The following is an 18151-nucleotide window of genomic DNA, read 5'->3' as shown; positions in this document are numbered from 1 at the left end:
TAAAGACTGTTGACATCTAGTGGAAGCCCTAGGAACTGCAATCTGGGAGGATTTCCACTTACAATAAAAGTGACAGCCATTGAAAACAGTGGTAGGCCGAATTTTTTGGGATGGTTTGTCCTCGGGGTTTTGCCTGCCATATGAGTTCTGTTATACTCACAGACATCATTTTAACAGTTTTAGAATCTTTAGAGTGTTTTCCATCCAAATCTACATATATTCATATCCTAGCTTCTGGGCATGAGTAACAGGCAGTTTACTTTGGGCATGCTTTTCATCCGGACGTGAAAATACTGCCCCCTACCCAAGAGAGGTTAAATATTATGGTCTGCAGCTTATCATGAATTATTTCAACGCAAGACTTCCTTATCATTAAAGATCGCACACCGGCTGTTGTTATCAAAGAGACACACCCCTCCTCCCTTCATCTTACCCGAGTCTGAGGTCCGGTCTTGACGATGCATAGAAAAATATGAGAGATGTATATTATCCAAGTCTCCACTCTGAGATACATAGGATATTACAGGTTTTCAGGTACCATTGATAGAATAGTCTCGAACGGAGCTCATCCAGTTTGTTCTCCAGTGACTGCACGTTCGCCAATAGAACAGAGGGCAATGGCGGTCTATTTGCTCGCCGACATAGTCTTGTCAGGATGCTGCCTCTCCTGCCTCTCTTTCGCCGCCGCTTCCTCTTTCGAGTCCCGGGGATCAGTGTCTGGTCCAGAGTAAGCAGAACGTACAGAGGTGCCAAATAAATGAAGTAGAACTGTTAATCTAAATTGAGATTAGTGATCACTGCTCTGTTATCCAATAGCTGTTTTCGGTCATAAGAAAGGCTATTAAGTTTTGATTTCCAGCGGGGGGTAAAAATACTTTTTTTCTCTATCTCATTAATCCACCCAACATATGTTTTAATAATTGTCAGTAATTAGCCCAAGGGTAATTGGCGCTGCATCATTTGTGGGGGACGACATGTTTACTGTTGATTTATTTCAGCAATTTAAGGGCTTTTGTATAGTTGTTGTTGGTTGGCGTTTAACCCTGTTTTAATGTTACTCCTGAATCACTACAATCAATAAAATAGTTTTTCTTGAGTGTACTTTTAACAGAGCTGAGATTTACTTCGAAGTGCATTAACCTTATTGCTTACGCCTATCCAGTTGTTTCAGATCTACACAAGTGCCTAGGGAGAAGGGGTTAGGGTTTGCTTCTGGACAGGGCCTAACTATACTTGCCCAATAAGCCCATGCCCCTAGGGTTTTTCCTTATTGGGACAGTCGTTAGAGCGTTCATCATTGGTGCTGATGGCCTGGGTTCCTCACGCTACTCTCACATTCTTACAAATATATGTTAATGTCATTATTTGGCAACAGTTACAACACCCCTAACTGATCTAATTAAAATCTGTTTCTCATCGAAAGATGGGAATCTGTAGGATTACACCTTCATCACAAAATCTGACAAAAATGTATCGAATCTCCCATTCCTCTCAAAAAAATGTGAAAAGCTGTTGCGCAGCAACTCACTGCCTTCCTGAAGAAAAACAATGTATACGAAACGCTTCAGTCTAGTTTTAGACCCCATCATAGAACTGAGACTGCACTTGTGAAGGTGGTAAATTACCTTTTAATGGCCTCTGACCGAGGCTCTGCATCTGTCCTCGTGCTCCTAGAACTTAGTGCTGCTTTTGAAACCATCGATCACCACATTCTTTTGGAGACCCAATCTTGGTCTACACGGACAAGTTCTGGCCTGGTTTAGATCTTATCTGTCGGAAAGATATCAGTTTGTCTCTGTAGATGGTTCGTCCTCTGACAAATCAACTGTAAATTTCGGTGTTCCTCAAGGCTCCGTTTTAGGACCACTATTGTTTTCACTATATATTTTACCTCTTGGTGATGTCATTCGGAAACATAATGTTAACTTTCACTGCTATGCGGACGACACACAGCTGTATATTTTGATGAAACATGTTGAAGCCCCAAAATTTCCCTCCCTGGAAGCTTGTGTTTCAGACATAAGGAAGTGGATGCCGGCAGATGTTCTACTTTTAAACTCGGACAAAACAGACATGCTAGTTCTAGGTCCCAAAAAACAAAGACATCTTCTGTTGAATCTGACAATTAATCTTGATGGTTGTACAGTTGTCTCAAATAAAACTGTGAAGGACCTCAGCGTTACTCTGGACCCTGATCTCTCTTTTGACAAACATATCAGGACTGTTTCAAGGACAGCTTTTTTCCATCTTCGTAACATTGCAAATGAAACTTTCTGTCCAAAAATTATGCAGAAAAACGTATCCATGCTTTTGTCACTTCTAGGTTAGACTACTGCAATGCTCTACTTTCCGGCTACCTGGATAAAGCACTAAATAAACTTCAGTTAGTGCTAAACACGTCTGCTAGAATCTTGACCAGAACCAAAACATTTGATCATATTATTCCAGTGCTAGCCTCTCTCACTGGCTTCCTGTTAAGGCTAGGGCTGATTTCAAGGCTTTACTGCTAACCTACAAAGCATTACATGGGCTTGCTCCTACCTATCTTTCCGATTTGGTACTGCCGTACATACCTACACGTACGCTACGGTCACAAGACGCAGGCCTCCTTACTGTCCCTAGAATTTCTAAGCAAACATCTGGAGGCAGGGTTTTCTCCTATAGAGCTTCATTTTATGGAATGGTCTGCCTATCCATATGAGAGACGCAGACTCAGTCTCAACCGCAAACTCAGTCTTTTTATAAGAATATTTTTTTATATCTATTTGTTCACCTTTATTTAACCAGGTAGGTCAGTTGAGAACAAGTTGTCATTTACAACTGCAACCTGGCCAAGATAAAGCAAAGCAGTGCGACAAAAACAACAACACAGAGTTACACATAAACAGACATACAGTCAATAACACAATAGAAACATCTACGTACAGGGTGTGCAAATGTAGAAGAGTTGGGAGGTAAGGCAATAAATAGGCCATAGAGGCAAAATAATTACAATTTAGCATTAACACTGGAGTGATTGATGTGCAAGTAGAGATACTGGGGTGCAAAAGAGCAAGAGGGTAAATAACAATATGGGGATAAGATAGTTGGGTGTGCTATTTACAGATTGGCTGTGTACAGGTACAGTGATTGGTAAGCTGCTCTGACAGCTGATGCTTAAAGTTACAGAGGGAGAAATAAGTGATTTTTGCAATTCGTTCAAGTCATTGGCAGCAGAGAACTGAAAGGAAAGGCGGGCAAAGGAAGTGTTGGCTTTGTGGATGACCAGTGAAATATACCTGCTGGAGCACGTGCTATGGGTGGGTGTTGCTATGGTGACCAGTGAGCTGAGATAAGGCAGGGCTTTACCTAGCAAAGACTTATAGTTGACCTGTAGCCAGTGGGTTTGGCGACAAATATGTAGTGAGGGCCAGCCAACAAGAGCATACAGGTCACGGTGGTGGGTAGTATATTGGGCTTTGGTGACAAAACGGATGGCACTGTGAGACTACATCCAGTTTGCTGAGTAGAGTGTTGGAGGCTATTTTTTAAATGACATCGGTGAAGTCAAGTATCGGTAGGATAGTCAGTTTTACAAGGGTATGTTTGGCAGCATGAGTGAAGGAGACTTTGTTGCAAAATAGGAAGCCGATTCCAGATTTCATTTTGGATTGGAGATGCTTAATGTGAGTTTAGAAGGAGAGTTTACAGTCTAACCAGAGACCCCTAAGTATTTGTAGTTGTCCACATATTCTAAGTCAGAACCGTCCAGAGTAGTGATGCTAGTCAGGCGGTCGGGTGCGGGCAGCAAACAGTTGAAGAGCATGCACTTAGTTTTACTAGCATTTTAAAGCAGTTGGAGGCCACGGAAGGAGTGTTGTATGGCATTGAAGCTCATTTGTAGGTTTGTTAGCACAGTGTCCAAAGAATGGCCAGATCCAATCAAATCAAATTTTATTTGTCACATACACATGGTTAGTAGATGTTAATGCGAGTGTAGCGAAATGCTTGTGCTTCTAGTTCCGACCATGCAGTAATATCTAACAAGTAATCTAACAATTTCACAACAACTACCTTATACACACAAGTGTAAAGGAATGAATAAGAATATGTACATATAAATATATGGATGAGTGATGGCCGAACGGCATAGGCAAGATGCAGTAGATGGTATAGAGTACAGTATATACATATGAGATGAGTAATGTAGGGTATGTAAACATTATATAAAGTGGCATTGTTTAAAGTGACTTGTGATACATTTATTACATCAAATTTTTAATTATTAAAGTGGCTAGAGATTTGAGTCAGTATGTTGGCAGCAGCCACTCAATGTTAGTGATGGCTGTTTAACAGTCTGATGGCCTTCGTGCAAACTTCACTACCCTCTGGAGAGCCTTACGGTTGTGGGCGGAGCAGTTGCCGTACCAGGTGGTGATACAGCCCGACAGGATGCTCTCGATTGTGCATCTGTAAAAGTTTGTGAGTGTTTTTGCTGACAAACCAAATTTCTTCAGCCCCCTGAGAAGGCGCTGTGTGGGTGGACCATTTCAGTTTTCCGTGATGTGTACACCAAGGAATGTAAAACTTTCCACCTTCTCCACTACTGTCCCGTCGATGTGGATAGGGGGTGCTCCCTCTGCTGTTTCCTGAAGTCCATGATCATCTCCTTTGTTTTGTTGACGTTGAGTGTGAGGTTATTTTCCTGACACCACACTCCGAGGGCCTCCTCCCTGTAGGCCGTCTCGTTGTTGTTGGTAATCAAGCCTACCACTGTAGTGTCGTCTGCAAACTTGATGATTAAGTTGGAGGCGTGCATTGCCATGCAGTCATGGGTGAACAGGGAGTACAGGAGAGGGCTGAGAACGCACCCTTGTGTTGTGGATCAGTGGGGTCGAGATGTTGTTTCCTACCCTCACCACCTGGGGGCGGCCCATCAGAAAGTCCAGGACCCAGTTGCACAGGGCCAGGTTGAGACCCAGGGTCTCGAGCTTAATGACGAGTTTGGAGGGTACTATGGTATTAAATCCTGAGCTGTAATCGATGAGCAGCATTCTTACATAGGTATTCCTCTTGTCCAGATGGGTTAGGGCAGTGTGCAGTGTGATTGCGATTGCATAGTCTGTGGACCTATTGGGGCGGTAAGCAAATTGGAGTGGGTCTAGGGTGTCAAGTAGGGTGGAGGTGATATGATCCTTGACTAGTCTCTCAAAGCACTTCATGATGACGGAAGTGAGTGCTACAGGGCGATAGTCATTTAGCAAAAGTTCCCTTAGTATCTTGGGAACAGGAACAATGGTGGCTCTCTTGAAGCATGTGGGAAAAGCAGACTGGGATAGGGATTGATTGAATATGTCCGTAAACACACCAGCCAGCTCGTCTGTGCATGCTCTGACGATGCGGCTAGGGATGCCGTCTGGTCCGGCAGCCTTGCGAGGATTAACACGTTTAAATGTTTTACTCACGTTGGCTGCGGTGAAGGAGAGCCCACAGGTTTGGTAGCGGGCCGTTCAGTAGCACTGTATTGTGTGAGTGCCACTGATGTATACAGAATGGTGTTGTCTGCGTAGAGGTGGATCAGAGAATCACCAGCAGCAGGAGCGACATCATTGATATATACAGAGAAAAGATTCGGCCCGATAATTGAACCCTGTGGCAGCCCTATAGATACTGCCACAGGTCCGGACACCAGGCCCGCCTATTTGACACAATGAACTCTATCTGAGAAGTAGTTGGTGAACCAAGTGAGGCAGTCATTTGAGAAGCCAAGGCTATTGAGTCTGCCAATAAGAATGCGGTGATTGACAGTGTCGAAAGCCTTGGCCAGGTCAATGGCGGTTATGATTATCGTATAGGACGTGGCTGATGTTCACCCATGACCAGCTCGGAAACCTGATTGCATAGTGGAGAAGGTACGGTGCGATTCGAAATGGTCGGTGATCTGTTTGTTAACTTGGCTTTCGAAGACTTAAGATAGGCAAGGTAGGTTGGATTCTAGGTCTGTAACAGTTTGGGTCTAGAGTGTCTCCCCCTTTGAAGAGGTGGATGACCGCGGCAGCTTTCCAATCTTTGGGGATCTCAGACGATACGAAAGAGAGGTTGAACAGGCTAGTAATAGGGGTTGCAACAATTTCGACGGATCATTTTAGAGAGGGCTAGCCTTAGCTTTCCTAACTGACTGAGTATATTGGTTCCTGACTTCCCTGAAAAGTTGCATATCGCAGGGGCTATTCGATGCTAATGTAGAATGCCACAGGATGTTTTTGTGCTGGTCAAGGGCAGTCAAGTCTGGGGTGAACCAAGGTCTATATCTGTTCTTAGTTCTACATATTTTGAATGGGGCATGCTTATTTAAGATGGTGAGGAAAGCACTTTTAAAGAGCAACCAGGCATCCTCTACTGACGGGATGAGGTCAATATCCTTCCAGGATACCCAGGCCAGGTCGATTAGAAAGGCCTGCTCGCGGAAGTATTTTATGGAGCATTTGACAGTGATGTGGGGTGGTCGTTTGACCGTGGACCCATTACACACGCAGGCAATGAGGCAGTGATCACTGAGATCCTGGTTGAAGACAGCAGAGGTGTATTTAGAGGGCTAGTTGGTCAGGATGATATCTAAGAGGGTGCCCGTGGTTATGGATTTAGGGTTGTACCTGGTAGGTTCCTTGATAATTTGTGTGAAATTGAGGGCATCAAGCTTAGATTGTAGGATGGCCGGGGTGTTAAGCATGTCCCAGTTTAGGTACAAACTCTGAAGATAGATGGGGGGCAATCAATTCACATATGGTGTCCAAGGAACAGCTGGGGGCAGAACGCAGTCTATAACAGGCGGCAACGGTGAGAGACTTGTTTGTGGAAAGGTGGATTTTTAAAAGTAGAAGCTTGAATTGTTTGGGCAAAGACCTGGATATTATGACAGAACTCTGCAGGCTGTCTCTGCAGTAGATTGCAACTCCACCCCCTTTGGCAGTTCTATCTTGTCTGAAAATGTTATAGTTAGGGATGGAAATTTCTGGATTTTTGGTGGCCTTCCTAAGCCAGGATTCAGACACGGCTAGGACATCCGGGTTGGCGGAGTGTGCTAAATCAGGTAATAAAACAAACGTAGGGAGGAGGCTTCTAATGTTAACATGCATGAAACAAGGCTTTTGCGGTTACAGAAGTCAACAAATGAGAGCACCTGGGGAATGGGAGTGGTGTAGGGGGCTGCAGGGTCTGGGTTAACCTCTATATCACCAGAGGAACAGAGGAGGAGTAGGATAAGGGTATGGCTGAAGGCTATAAGAACTGGTCGTCTAGTGCGTTCGGAACAGAGAGTAAAAGGAGCAGATTTCTGGGTGCGGGAGAATCGATTCAAGGCATAATGTACAGACAAGGAAGGGTATGGTAGGATGTGAGTACAGTGGAGGTAAACCTAGGCATTGAGTGACAATGAGAGAGGTTTTTTCTCTAGAGGCACCAGTTCATCCAGTTGAGGTCACCGCATGTGTGGGGGGTGGAACAAAAGGGCTAGTTAAGGCATATTGGGCAGAGCTGAACGCTCTACAGAGAAATAAGACAATAATCCCTAACCAAAACAGCAATAGACAAGTCATATTGACATTAGGGAGAGGGATGTGTAGCCGAGTGATCATAGGGCTCAGTGAGTAGCAATAGATGAGTCAGGGAGCCAATTCAGTAGTGCTACTATGCTAGGCAAGCTCGAGACATGGCGATTCAGACAGCTAGCGGGCCGGATGTTAGCAAATGGGCCTCAGGGGACGTCGTAACGGAAGAGCCTGTTGAAACCACCTCGGACAGTTATGTCGGCAGACCAGTCATGATGGATCAGCGGGGCTCCGTGTCGGCAGTAAAGGCTCCAGGCCAATTGGCAAACAAGGTATTGTAGCCCAAGAATTGGCTGATGGACGTCTTTGGCTAGCCTGGAGATGGGCCTTGCTCGAGGCTAGCTCCAGGCTAACTGGTGCTTTCTTCGGGACAGAGATGTTAGCCAGGAGTAGCCACTCGGATAGCAGCTAGCTAGCTGCGATGATCCGGTGTAAAGGTTCAGAGTTAGCGGTAGGAATCCGGAGATGTGGTAGAGAAAAAGCAGTCCGATATGCTCTGGGTTGATATCGCGCTGTGCAGACTGGCAGGAATTGACCGAGCTGAGGCTGGCTGATGTCCGAGTAGTCAGTGGCTAGCTTGTAGCTAGTTAGCTGGCTAGCCTCTGGTGGGGGTTCCCGTTCTAAAGTATAAAAAATAGCAGATCCGTACCACATTGGTTGAGACGTGTTGCAGGAGAGTATGTTCTGTCCATAGATGGAAATTGAGATTAAAAATATATACGAAATATATAAGAAGAAAATGATATATACACGGGACGGGACAAGACAAAAACAGACATTCGACTGCTACGCCATCTCTTCAGTAGGTCCTATAATTGAGTGTAGTCTGGCCCAAGTGTGTGAAGGTGAAAGTAAAGGCACTGGAGCAACGAACCGCCCTTGCTGTCTCTGCCTGGCCAGTTCTCCTCTCTCCACTGGGATTCTCTGACTCAAACCCTGTTACAGGGTCTGAGTCACTGGCTTACTGGTGCTCTTCCATGCCATCCCTAGGAGTGGTGCGCCACTTAAGTGGGTTGAGTCGCTGACGTGATCTTCCTGTCCGGGTTGGCACCCCCCCTTGGGTTCGTGCCGTGAGGGAGATCTTCGTGGGCTATACTCGGCCTTGTCTCAGGATAGTAAGTTGGTGGTTGAAGATATCCCTCTAGTGGTGTGGGGGCTGAGCTTTGGCAAGTGGGTGGGGTTATATCCTGCCTGTTTGGCCCTGTCCGGGGGTATCGTTGTACGGGGCCACAGTGTCTCCCGACCCCTCCTGTCTCAGCCTCCAGTATTTACGCTGCAATAGTTTGTGTAGGGGGGGCTAGGGTCAGTCTGTTATATCTGGAGTATTTCTTCTGTCTTATCCCACGTCCTGTGTTAATTTAAGTATGCCCTCTCTAATTCTCTCTCTCTCTTTTTTTTCTCTCTCTCTTTTGCTTTCTCTCTCTCTCTCAAAGGACCTGAGCCCTAGGACCATGCCTCAGGACTACCTGGCTTGATGACTCCTTGCTGTCCCCAGTCCACCTGGTTGTGCTGCTGCTCCAGCTTCAACTGTTCTGCCTGCGGCTATGGAACCCTGACCTGTTCACCGGACGTACTACCTTGTCCCAGACCTGCTGTTTTGAACTCTCTAGAGACAGCAGGAGCGGTAGACATACTCTGAATGATCGGCTATGAAAAGCCAACTGACATTTACTCATGAGGTGCTGACCTGTTGCACCCTCTACAACCACTGTGATTATTATTATTTGACCCTGCTGGTCATCTATGAACATTTGAACATCTTGGCCATGTTCTGTTATAATCTCCACCCGGCACAGCCAGAAGAGGACTGGCCACCCCTCATAACCTGGTTCCTCTCTAGGTTTCTTCCTAGGTTTTGGTCTTTCTAGGGAGTTTTTCCTAGCCACCGTGCTTCTACACCTGCATTGCACGCTGTTTTGGGTTTTAGGCTGGGTTTCTGCATCAGCTGATGTAAGAAGAGCTTTATAATTGATTGATTGATGACCACATTTCCACTACCTCTCATAAATTGTTAGTACTTATTAATTCTATATAGCTGGACATCTCTCCATCATCTTCTTGAAATGCACTTTGAAGTGAATCTCAGCTCTGTTAAAAGTACACTTTAGAAAAACAGCTTTATTGATCAGGAGTAACATTAAAATAGGGTGAAAGGACCTACCAACATTATACCACTATACAGAAAGCCTGAAAATTGCAGAGAAAATAGTAAGATTAACTGATAACTGATGCAGACATGGTGCTGTAGCAGAAAGATTGGAAGGACATGAACCAAGATGTTGTGAGTTCAAATCCCAGGTGAGGACAAGATGAATATGAATTACTGTATAAATGCACAATGTATTCATGTATGTCAATCTGTGTCAAATATGTAAATTGAAAACACTGCATGCTAAAAGCACTGTGGGTGTCCCTAACCTTGCCAAAGATCAGTGGTTCACCAATCATGGCCTTGATGGGCTCGGCAACAGTAACAACAGGTGATGTGTAATGAAACCCTTTTATTTTGGGGAGAACGTTTCTTTGGGATCTTCAGGTGACGTCCTGACAACTGATACAGAGAAATGTTCCAGCAACGTTCCCATGAAACGTGTTTAGAACATTAATATATTTTATTCTGAGAACACGGCAACCCTGTTCTGTTTATGTTTGGTGGGACGTTGATGGAAAATTGTCCGAATGCTCAGAAAATTGGACACAGGACTGTTTTTGCAACATTCCAATGAAACATGTCTAGAACATTAATATCTTATATTCTGAGAACATGGCAACCACGTTCTGATAAGCTCTGTTTGCCATTAAGGACATTTCTAACTCTAACACCAGGACATACTAAATAGGTTCTCATGAGGTTTTTGATAACATACAATGTTCTCCTAACTAACGGAAAACTAGACACTCAAATATCTGGGGAACATTAAGGGTAACATTGCAAAAACGTTCTCTTTCCCTAAAATTGTTAGCTGGGATAGGATCACAGCTGGGTGTGTGCGTGAGAGAGAGTTTGTATGTGTGTGCATCTGTCTGTCTGTCTGTCTGTCTGTCAGTCCATCTGTCCGTCCATCTATCATCTGCTTTGCTTTCTGTGTCTGTCAATCGGTCAATCCGTATTGTATTTGGTAGTGATGTGTACATCAGAAAAGACAACATTGTCTGTTGTTGGCCATGAGGCAAAGACGACATAGCAATCTTTCTTTGAAAATGTCTGCCATGGGGCATGTGTGACAGACATCAGCAGCTCTGGGTGACAGGCTCAGGTTGTGTACAGTCTGGACCCCCGGTGGCTTGTTTAGGGCTGAGGGAGTAAGAAGGATCCGAGCTTAGAGAGAACAGTACGGGCTATCCATTCCAAGAAATAGAGGAGGGGATGGAGAGAGAGAAGGTGGTTAGAGACAAGATATCTCTAGCAAGTTAGTGATGTGACCCACTCTGTTATAGGAGAGCCAAGAAATAGTGGAAGTAAGTAAGCGAGGCAAAGGCAGAGAAAAAAAGAGCAAAGAGACACAAATTAGAGAAAGAGAAATTAAAGAAGAGGAAAAGAAAGAGAGAGTACAGTAGGGCTTCTATCTCCATGGAGACCAACCCCAAAATACACCAGCTACCCTCGAGGGGGGCTCTAATCCTGTTTCAGTAGAATGAGGGGAGGGGAGCAACACACACAGAGGCCTTGTTGAAACTCACTGAACACAGAGTGTGTGGGGGGGGGGGGGGTGAGTGTGTTTATTTGTGTTTGTTTGCTTGCTTGTGTGTGTGTGTGTGTGTGTGTGTGTGTGTGTGTGTGTGTGTGTGTGTGTGTGTGTGTGTGTGTGTGTGTGTGTGTGTGTGTGTGTGTGTGTGTGTGTGTTTGTGCATGCACATGACTGTGTGTGCATGTGAAACAAACGAGTGCCAAAGTAAACCAACAACAATACCATCAATCACTCCCATCCCTGAGAGTCACCCTCTCACCCTCTCCCTCCCTCCTCCCCCGGGGTCACTCACCCTCCATGGGGGTGTTGCTGTCGGGCCGGTTGGCAAACACCACATCCACATACTCCAGCTGCATCCTCTGTAGAGAGCTCCTCAGACCTGCAGGACAGAGAGAGAAAGAGGAAGATGGAGGGGGTGGTGGATAGAGGGAGAGAGATGGGCAGAGAGGGAGCGGGAGGGTGAGAGAGAGAAAAGGAAATGAGAGAGCGAGAGAGAGAGAGAGAGAGAGAGAGAGAGAAAGAGAGAGAGAGGTAAACACCTGTTAGAAACCTGCAGTTACAGAACACAACAAGCCACAGAAGATCTGAGGGAAGGTGAGGGAGACCTTTCCTCCTCTGTCTCTCTCATCCTGTCAGATGAAGGCTTTGCTGTTTGAATCCCGAGAGGAGAGGAGAGAGGGAAGAGGGTTGGGGGGGTATAGATGAATGAGGTATTGTGTCTGTCAGCTCAGCTCCATTCACAAAAACTAATAGGAGAGCAGACATAGATGAAAGGATGGAGAGAGGAGAGGAGAGGGTGGGACACAAGAAGACAGGAAAGGCAAAGAAAGGAGGTGTGTACCTGAGTGTGTACATATGTGTGTTTGTAAAAGTGTGTTTACGTGTATACTGTATGAGTTTCTGTGTATGTGTGTGTGTACGTGTGTGTATACGTGTGTACATTTCTGTGTCAGATGAATGCCAGTCAGAGTTAATCCTGTGAGGGAGTCATGCTCTCCCCTGTCACCATTCACAATCTTAATCCATGTCCTGTCATCTACAACCCGGTAATCCCAGGAACATTACACATGTGCGCACACATGCATGTGCACGCGCACACACACACTAATCTGAGCCTGCTCTGCCATGATTTTTAGAAGGCTCTGAAGGGACTCCATTTTGAAGTGACTCACACGACTTGTACTGATTAAGCAGTCTTAAGACCTCTACGTGCCTCTATTTTTGGAGATTAGAGAGAAGTGGATAGAAGGGTAATACATCAAATGAATTCCATTGGTGGATATGGGATAAAGGAGGAAACAAGCAAGGTCATGAACAAAGTCCTGTTTAAATATCCTTTAAATATCCTGTCAATCAGTAAATAAAACCACCAAAAACCATCCTTGTCAAACACCAGTTTGCCTCACTAGTCCTCTACTCTTGACTGTTGGAACCAGTTTAGACATCCATCAGAGATATGAATACTGTCGTCAACTGTCTTTCTCGGTCCAACATCGATTATCTTAAGGTGACACCGCCACACCTGCCAATGCCCTTCAAAAAATGCTGTGAACAGCAGTCTCTTTTAGACAATCAGATGCTGCATCGATTAGCCAGCAGTGACATCCACAACAACAGTTTAAATAGGTTGTCAACAACTGTGTCTCTCAGCCAATCAGATACTGCATCGATTAGCCTGCAGTGACATCCACATCAACAGTTTAAATAGGTTGTCAACAACTGTGTCTCTCAGCCAATCGTGTCCTTCATCAGTTAGCCTGCGGTGACATCCACCACATTATGGTGACACAGGCGCTGTGCCTCAGTATTGTTATCTATCCTCCAGGCAGGACAGCTGAGCCCAACTAATTGGTAATGCTCTCTTTCTCTCCCTTCCTATGTTTTCTCACTTTCTCTCACTTTATCTTTCCAGCTCTCTTCCTCTCTCTCCTCCCTCCCTCTCTCTCTCTCTCTCTCTGTCTCTCCCCCCTTCTCCCCATTCTTTATCTCTCATACTAAACATATGATTCTGTTCTTCTTTGGGGGGGAAAGTTAGCAGCTGATATGAATGTTAATACTATATGAGAGTGCTGCAGGAGGTGCAGGCACTGTACTGTGGACGGGACGTTGTTGGGCTGGATCAGGGACTTGGTTTGGGGTAGTGTGCGGATTGGGGTCATCTGGGTGTCAGGTTTAGCTGTGTAATATCCTAAAAACTGTAAAATAGGAGACTGGAGGGACTGAAAGGGGAAACATGGAAAGGTAAGGTGGGAGATGGCAGGAGAGGAAAGGAAAAGAAAAGGAATGGTAAGGAGAGGACAGAAAATAACAGGGGAGGAGGAGGGAGATGATAGGAGAGAAAAGAACAGGAGAGGACACTACAGGACACGAGGGTATGGATAGAAGGGTGCTCATGTCTAGCATATCATATTACAAATGGACCAACTCAAGACCCAGAGACATCCGACCCTGAGAGGTAGTAGAGACATACAGGTACTTCAAAAGAGGAGGTTAAGTTCAACTGAGCACACCAGAGGAAATAAAATAAAATTGTATTGGTCACATGCACATGGTTAGCAGATGTTATTGTGAATGTAGTGAAATGCTTATGCATCTAGATCCGACAGTGCAGCAGTATCTAAGAACTTCACAACAAAACCTAATATCTAACAAATTCCACAACAAAGCCTAATACACACAATCTAGTAAAGGAATGGGATAAGAATATATAAGTATAAAACATATCACAGAGCAGCTAAGATGCAATAGATAGTAAAGAATAGATAGTGAAGGATACAATATACATTATATACTGTATATATGAGATGAGTAATGCGAGATATGTAAACATTCTTAAGTGGCATTATTAAAGTGACTAGTGTTCCATTTATTAAAGTGGCCAATGATATCAAGTCTGTAGGTAGGCAGCCGCCACTCTGTGCTAGTGGTGGCTGTTTAACAATCTGATGGCCTTGAGATAGAAGCTGTTTTTCAGTCTCTCGGTCCCAGCTTGGATGCACCTGTGCTGACTTTGCCTTCTGGATGGAAGCGGGGTGAACAGGCAGTGGCTCGGGTGGTTATTGTCCTTGATGATCTTTTTTGCCTTCCGGTGACATTGGGTGCTGTAGGTGTCATGGAGGGCAGGTAGTTTGCCCCGGTGATGCGTTGTGCAGACCGCACCACCCTCTGGAGAGCCTTGCAGTTGTGTGCGGTGCAGTTGCCGTACCAGGCGGTGATACAGCCCGACAGGATGATCTCAATTGTGCACCTGTAAAAGTTTGTGAGGGTTTTCAGTGTCAAGCCACATTTTTTCAGCCTACAGAGGTTGAACAGGCGCTGTTGCGCCTTCTTCACCACACTGTCTGTGTGCGTGGATCATTTCAGTTTGTCGGTGATATGTACCCCGAGGAACTTAAAACTTTCCACCTTCTCCACTGCTGTCCCGTCGATGTGGATAGGGGGCTGCTCCATTTGCTGTTTCCTGAAGTCCACGATCATCTCTTTTGTTTTGCTGACATTGAGTGAAAGGTTATTTTCCTGACACCACACTCCGAGGGCCCTGTCCTCCTCCCTGTAGGCTGTCTCATCGTTGTTGGTAATCAAGCCTACTACTGTTGTGTCGTCTGCAAACCTGATGATTGAGTTGGAGGCATGCATGGCCACGCAGTCGTGAGTGAACAGGGAGTACAGGAGGGAGCTGAGAACGCACCCTTGTGGGGCCCCAGTGTTGAGATTCAGCGGAGTGGCGATGTTGTTTCCTACCTTCACCACCTGGGGGCGCCCGTCAGGAATTCCAGGACCCAGTTGCACAGGGCGGGGTCGAGACCCAGGGTCTCAAGCTTAATTATGAGTTTGGAGGGTACTAACTATGGTGTTGAATGCTGAGCTGTAGTCAATGAACAGCATTCTTGCAGCAATCAATCACAAGAGAGAGGGAGAAGAGAGAAAATAAAAAGTGATGTGGATATGAAAAGGGGGATTATAGAGGTAAACTGGGGCATGGAGTGATGTGGAGGACAAGACAGAAGGAAGAGGAGGAGAGGAAATCAGCCACTTTACCTTCAATTATGTGCTTTCTGTTGAGTCCTCTCTCTGTCTCCGCCCTGGAAAAGAACACAGAAGTAAATATACACACAGAAAAGTATACACAAAAGGGCACACACCAGTGCATGCACACACAAACACAAACACAAACACACACACACACACACACACACACACACACACACACACAGAGAGAGACACACAGACACACAGACACATAGACATACAGACACACAGATTTACAGTGACTAGAGCATTGAACTTGTCCCACCAGCCTCTAATGAGCTGTCTACAAATCGATGAATAGACAAGAGACACAACAGGCCCTGGGAAGTGTCGGTAGCAACAAAACAAACTTTATCGTCTGTCAGCACTGAAAATGCAATGCCCTGTAATCTGTCATAGTGGATGTCTGAGTCAATGACAAACTGTCAGCGACATCATCCTCATCTACCCAGCCCTCCCCCATTACTATCCATCTTCTCTCTTTCTTCACCCCCTCTATTCAATCCATTCTTTGTCTTTCTCTCCTTATTTTTTTCTTCATGTTCACCCCCTCTCTTTTTATAATATATGCCACTTAACAGACAAAGCAACTTACAATAATGCTTGAATACATTTTACACATGGGTGGCCCCAGCAGGAATCAAACCCACAACCTTTTCCATTGCAAGTGACATGCTCTACTGACAGAGCCACACAGACTCTCTTTTCTTTCTCTGAGAGTTGGGGACTGATATTCCAGGCACACAGAGAACTGTAGCGTGGGGCTGAGTCATCCTGGATCTCTGGCTGTGTTATTCTCTGTTATGTTATCGGCTCCCCCAGCTGTGTGTGCGAGTCTGTTCAGAGACGCAGAGAGCCTCGTCAGGCCCCAAACAGACTGCCAGGCTGGTTGTTAATCATCTCTCTCTCTCTCTCTCTCTCTCTCTCTCTCTCTCTCTCTCTCTCTCTCTCTCTCTCTCTCTCTCTCTCTCTCTCTCTCTCCAGGTCCACAGTGAAGAGGGTTGTGTCACCACAGAACCACTCTGATTCTTCAAAGATAGAGCTGGTTGAGCTCTATGGTACCGTATTGCTGTGCGCTACTTTTGGCCTGAGTATGTGCACAAATCTTAGACACCTTCCTTCATCATAGTGCAAATCCAGCCTTGTGGCTCTAGTGCACTGTAAAGGAAGAGAGTTTTAGTTGAGACTTGACCTGCAGACACGGCAGAGCCAGTAGCAGACACAGGAACGACTCCGAGCTGACCAATTGTCAGCTGACCAATTGATTCCTGACCAATTGTCAGGAACCTCAAATAGACAGGATATGTCTAATAAAGAGAAAATGAACAGGTTAGAGCTCTCTGATGGATGATCCTGTTCAACTTCTGTCAAGACAGAACTCAGACAGAACTCAGACAGAATTCAGACAGTATACGGTATAGAAGAGCCTCAGTACAGACCGTTCAAAGATCTATCCTATTTCACGCACCTCAGAATCACATTGGCGTGGTGCTCAGAATGTCTGAGGAGGAACATACTTACTTTCCTCCCCAGTAGAGCTTGGTGGTGATCACCAGACTTGACCTCCTACATAAAGACAAAGGGGAGAGATCAGCCAGCCAGGCAGACAGACAGAGATCAGACAGACAGACAAACAGAGGGAAAGACATGGACATCCTTATCCATATCCTGGTGAATATCAATAGCCTTATGTTAGGTCTTAATACTGTAGGGGAGTCAACAATATGGATCCTTTAGCTTTTCATACATGGTATTCAAGTATGAAGAAAAGTATTCCTGGACACTTTCTCTGAACTTTGATAGGATACAGTGTATCTACTCAAAGTAAAGTCAAATCCCCATTGCTTGGCTGTTTAATGTTTAAATCGGAGGCGGTGAACCGACATGAAGAACTGGAGAGTGAAGACGTTATGATTGGAAATGTACATTGGAGAAATGAAGCAGCAAAGATGTATGAGATCAGTATGTGCTGATAGCTGAGGCCTGACCACCTACCAGTCTACCAGCCTTCGCAAAACCAAGAACACATAACTTTCCTCTGATTGCCATGGTTACTGCTGCAGACCTAGTTAGCAGATGGGTGGATCAGTTATATTGGTGATGAAATTGAGATAAATCTGTGGTTTGATTAACGGTAGACTAACAGTAGATTAACGTTTGTTAGCTGGCCCCGTCTATCTCTCTCTCTCTCTCTCTCTCTCTCTCTCACACACACGCTCACACACACACGCACACGCACACACACAAAAGATGATACATACCTCCAGCACTTTTTCTTGATGATGTTACCCAGGATTATCTCGGCTCTGTAATAAAGCAGGGATATTAACTCTAAGGGTGTGTGTGTGTGTGTGTGTGTGTGTGTGTGTGTGTGTGTGTGTGTGTGTGTGTGTGTGTGTGTGTGTGTGTGTGTGTGTGTGTGTGTGTGTGTGTGTGTGTGTGTGTGTGTGTGTGTGTGTGTGTGTGTGTATGTGTGTGTGTGTGTGTGTCTACATGGTAGTAGCTGAGACAGACAGACAATACAGTTGTCATGAATTTAATTAGCCTATTTCTCAGCGGTGCCGGTGGATAAACAAAAGGCCAAGACCAAGTGGTGCACAAAAAAGCCGCAAAAAAGCTTTTTCTGATTAAGCTCGAGCCAAATTACAGAACCACATCAGCAGCAAAGCTACCACATCATCCTCGACTGACGAAACACCATCGCAGGTGGAAGCTAGTAGTCCTACTGATGCATCAGCTAGCACTAGCAACCTCCCAGTCTCGACAGAGACCTCACTGCCCGGGCCCGGCAATGACAGTGGCCTTGCTCCTCCTCTACTTCCTCCCCTCGAGAATAGTGAAGACCTC

At 45.4% G+C, this 18151-nt stretch overlaps 1 protein-coding gene across 1 annotated transcript in view; it reads right to left on the bottom strand.

Annotated features, from left to right (window-relative positions):
* Positions 1–18151, bottom strand: part of LOC106600589 (voltage-gated potassium channel subunit beta-1) — a 98363-nt gene that overhangs the window by 42886 nt on the left and 37326 nt on the right. The window contains exons 5-8 of the mRNA XM_014192067.3: positions 17566–17610; positions 16826–16870; positions 15314–15357; positions 11568–11654 (exon numbers count right to left, since the gene is read on the bottom strand). Coding sequence (XP_014047542.1) covers positions 11568–11654; positions 15314–15357; positions 16826–16870; positions 17566–17610 — 221 coding nt within the window. The remainder of the gene's footprint in view (positions 1–11567; positions 11655–15313; positions 15358–16825; positions 16871–17565; positions 17611–18151) is intronic.

This window comes from Salmo salar, chromosome 03 (genome assembly GCF_965601325.2).
Source record: "Salmo salar chromosome 03, fSalSal1, whole genome shotgun sequence".
In the NCBI taxonomy this organism is placed as follows: Eukaryota; Metazoa; Chordata; class Actinopteri; order Salmoniformes; family Salmonidae; genus Salmo; species Salmo salar.
Note: the sequence above shows the minus strand (reverse complement) of the source record. Positions and strands in the feature narration are given on the sequence as shown.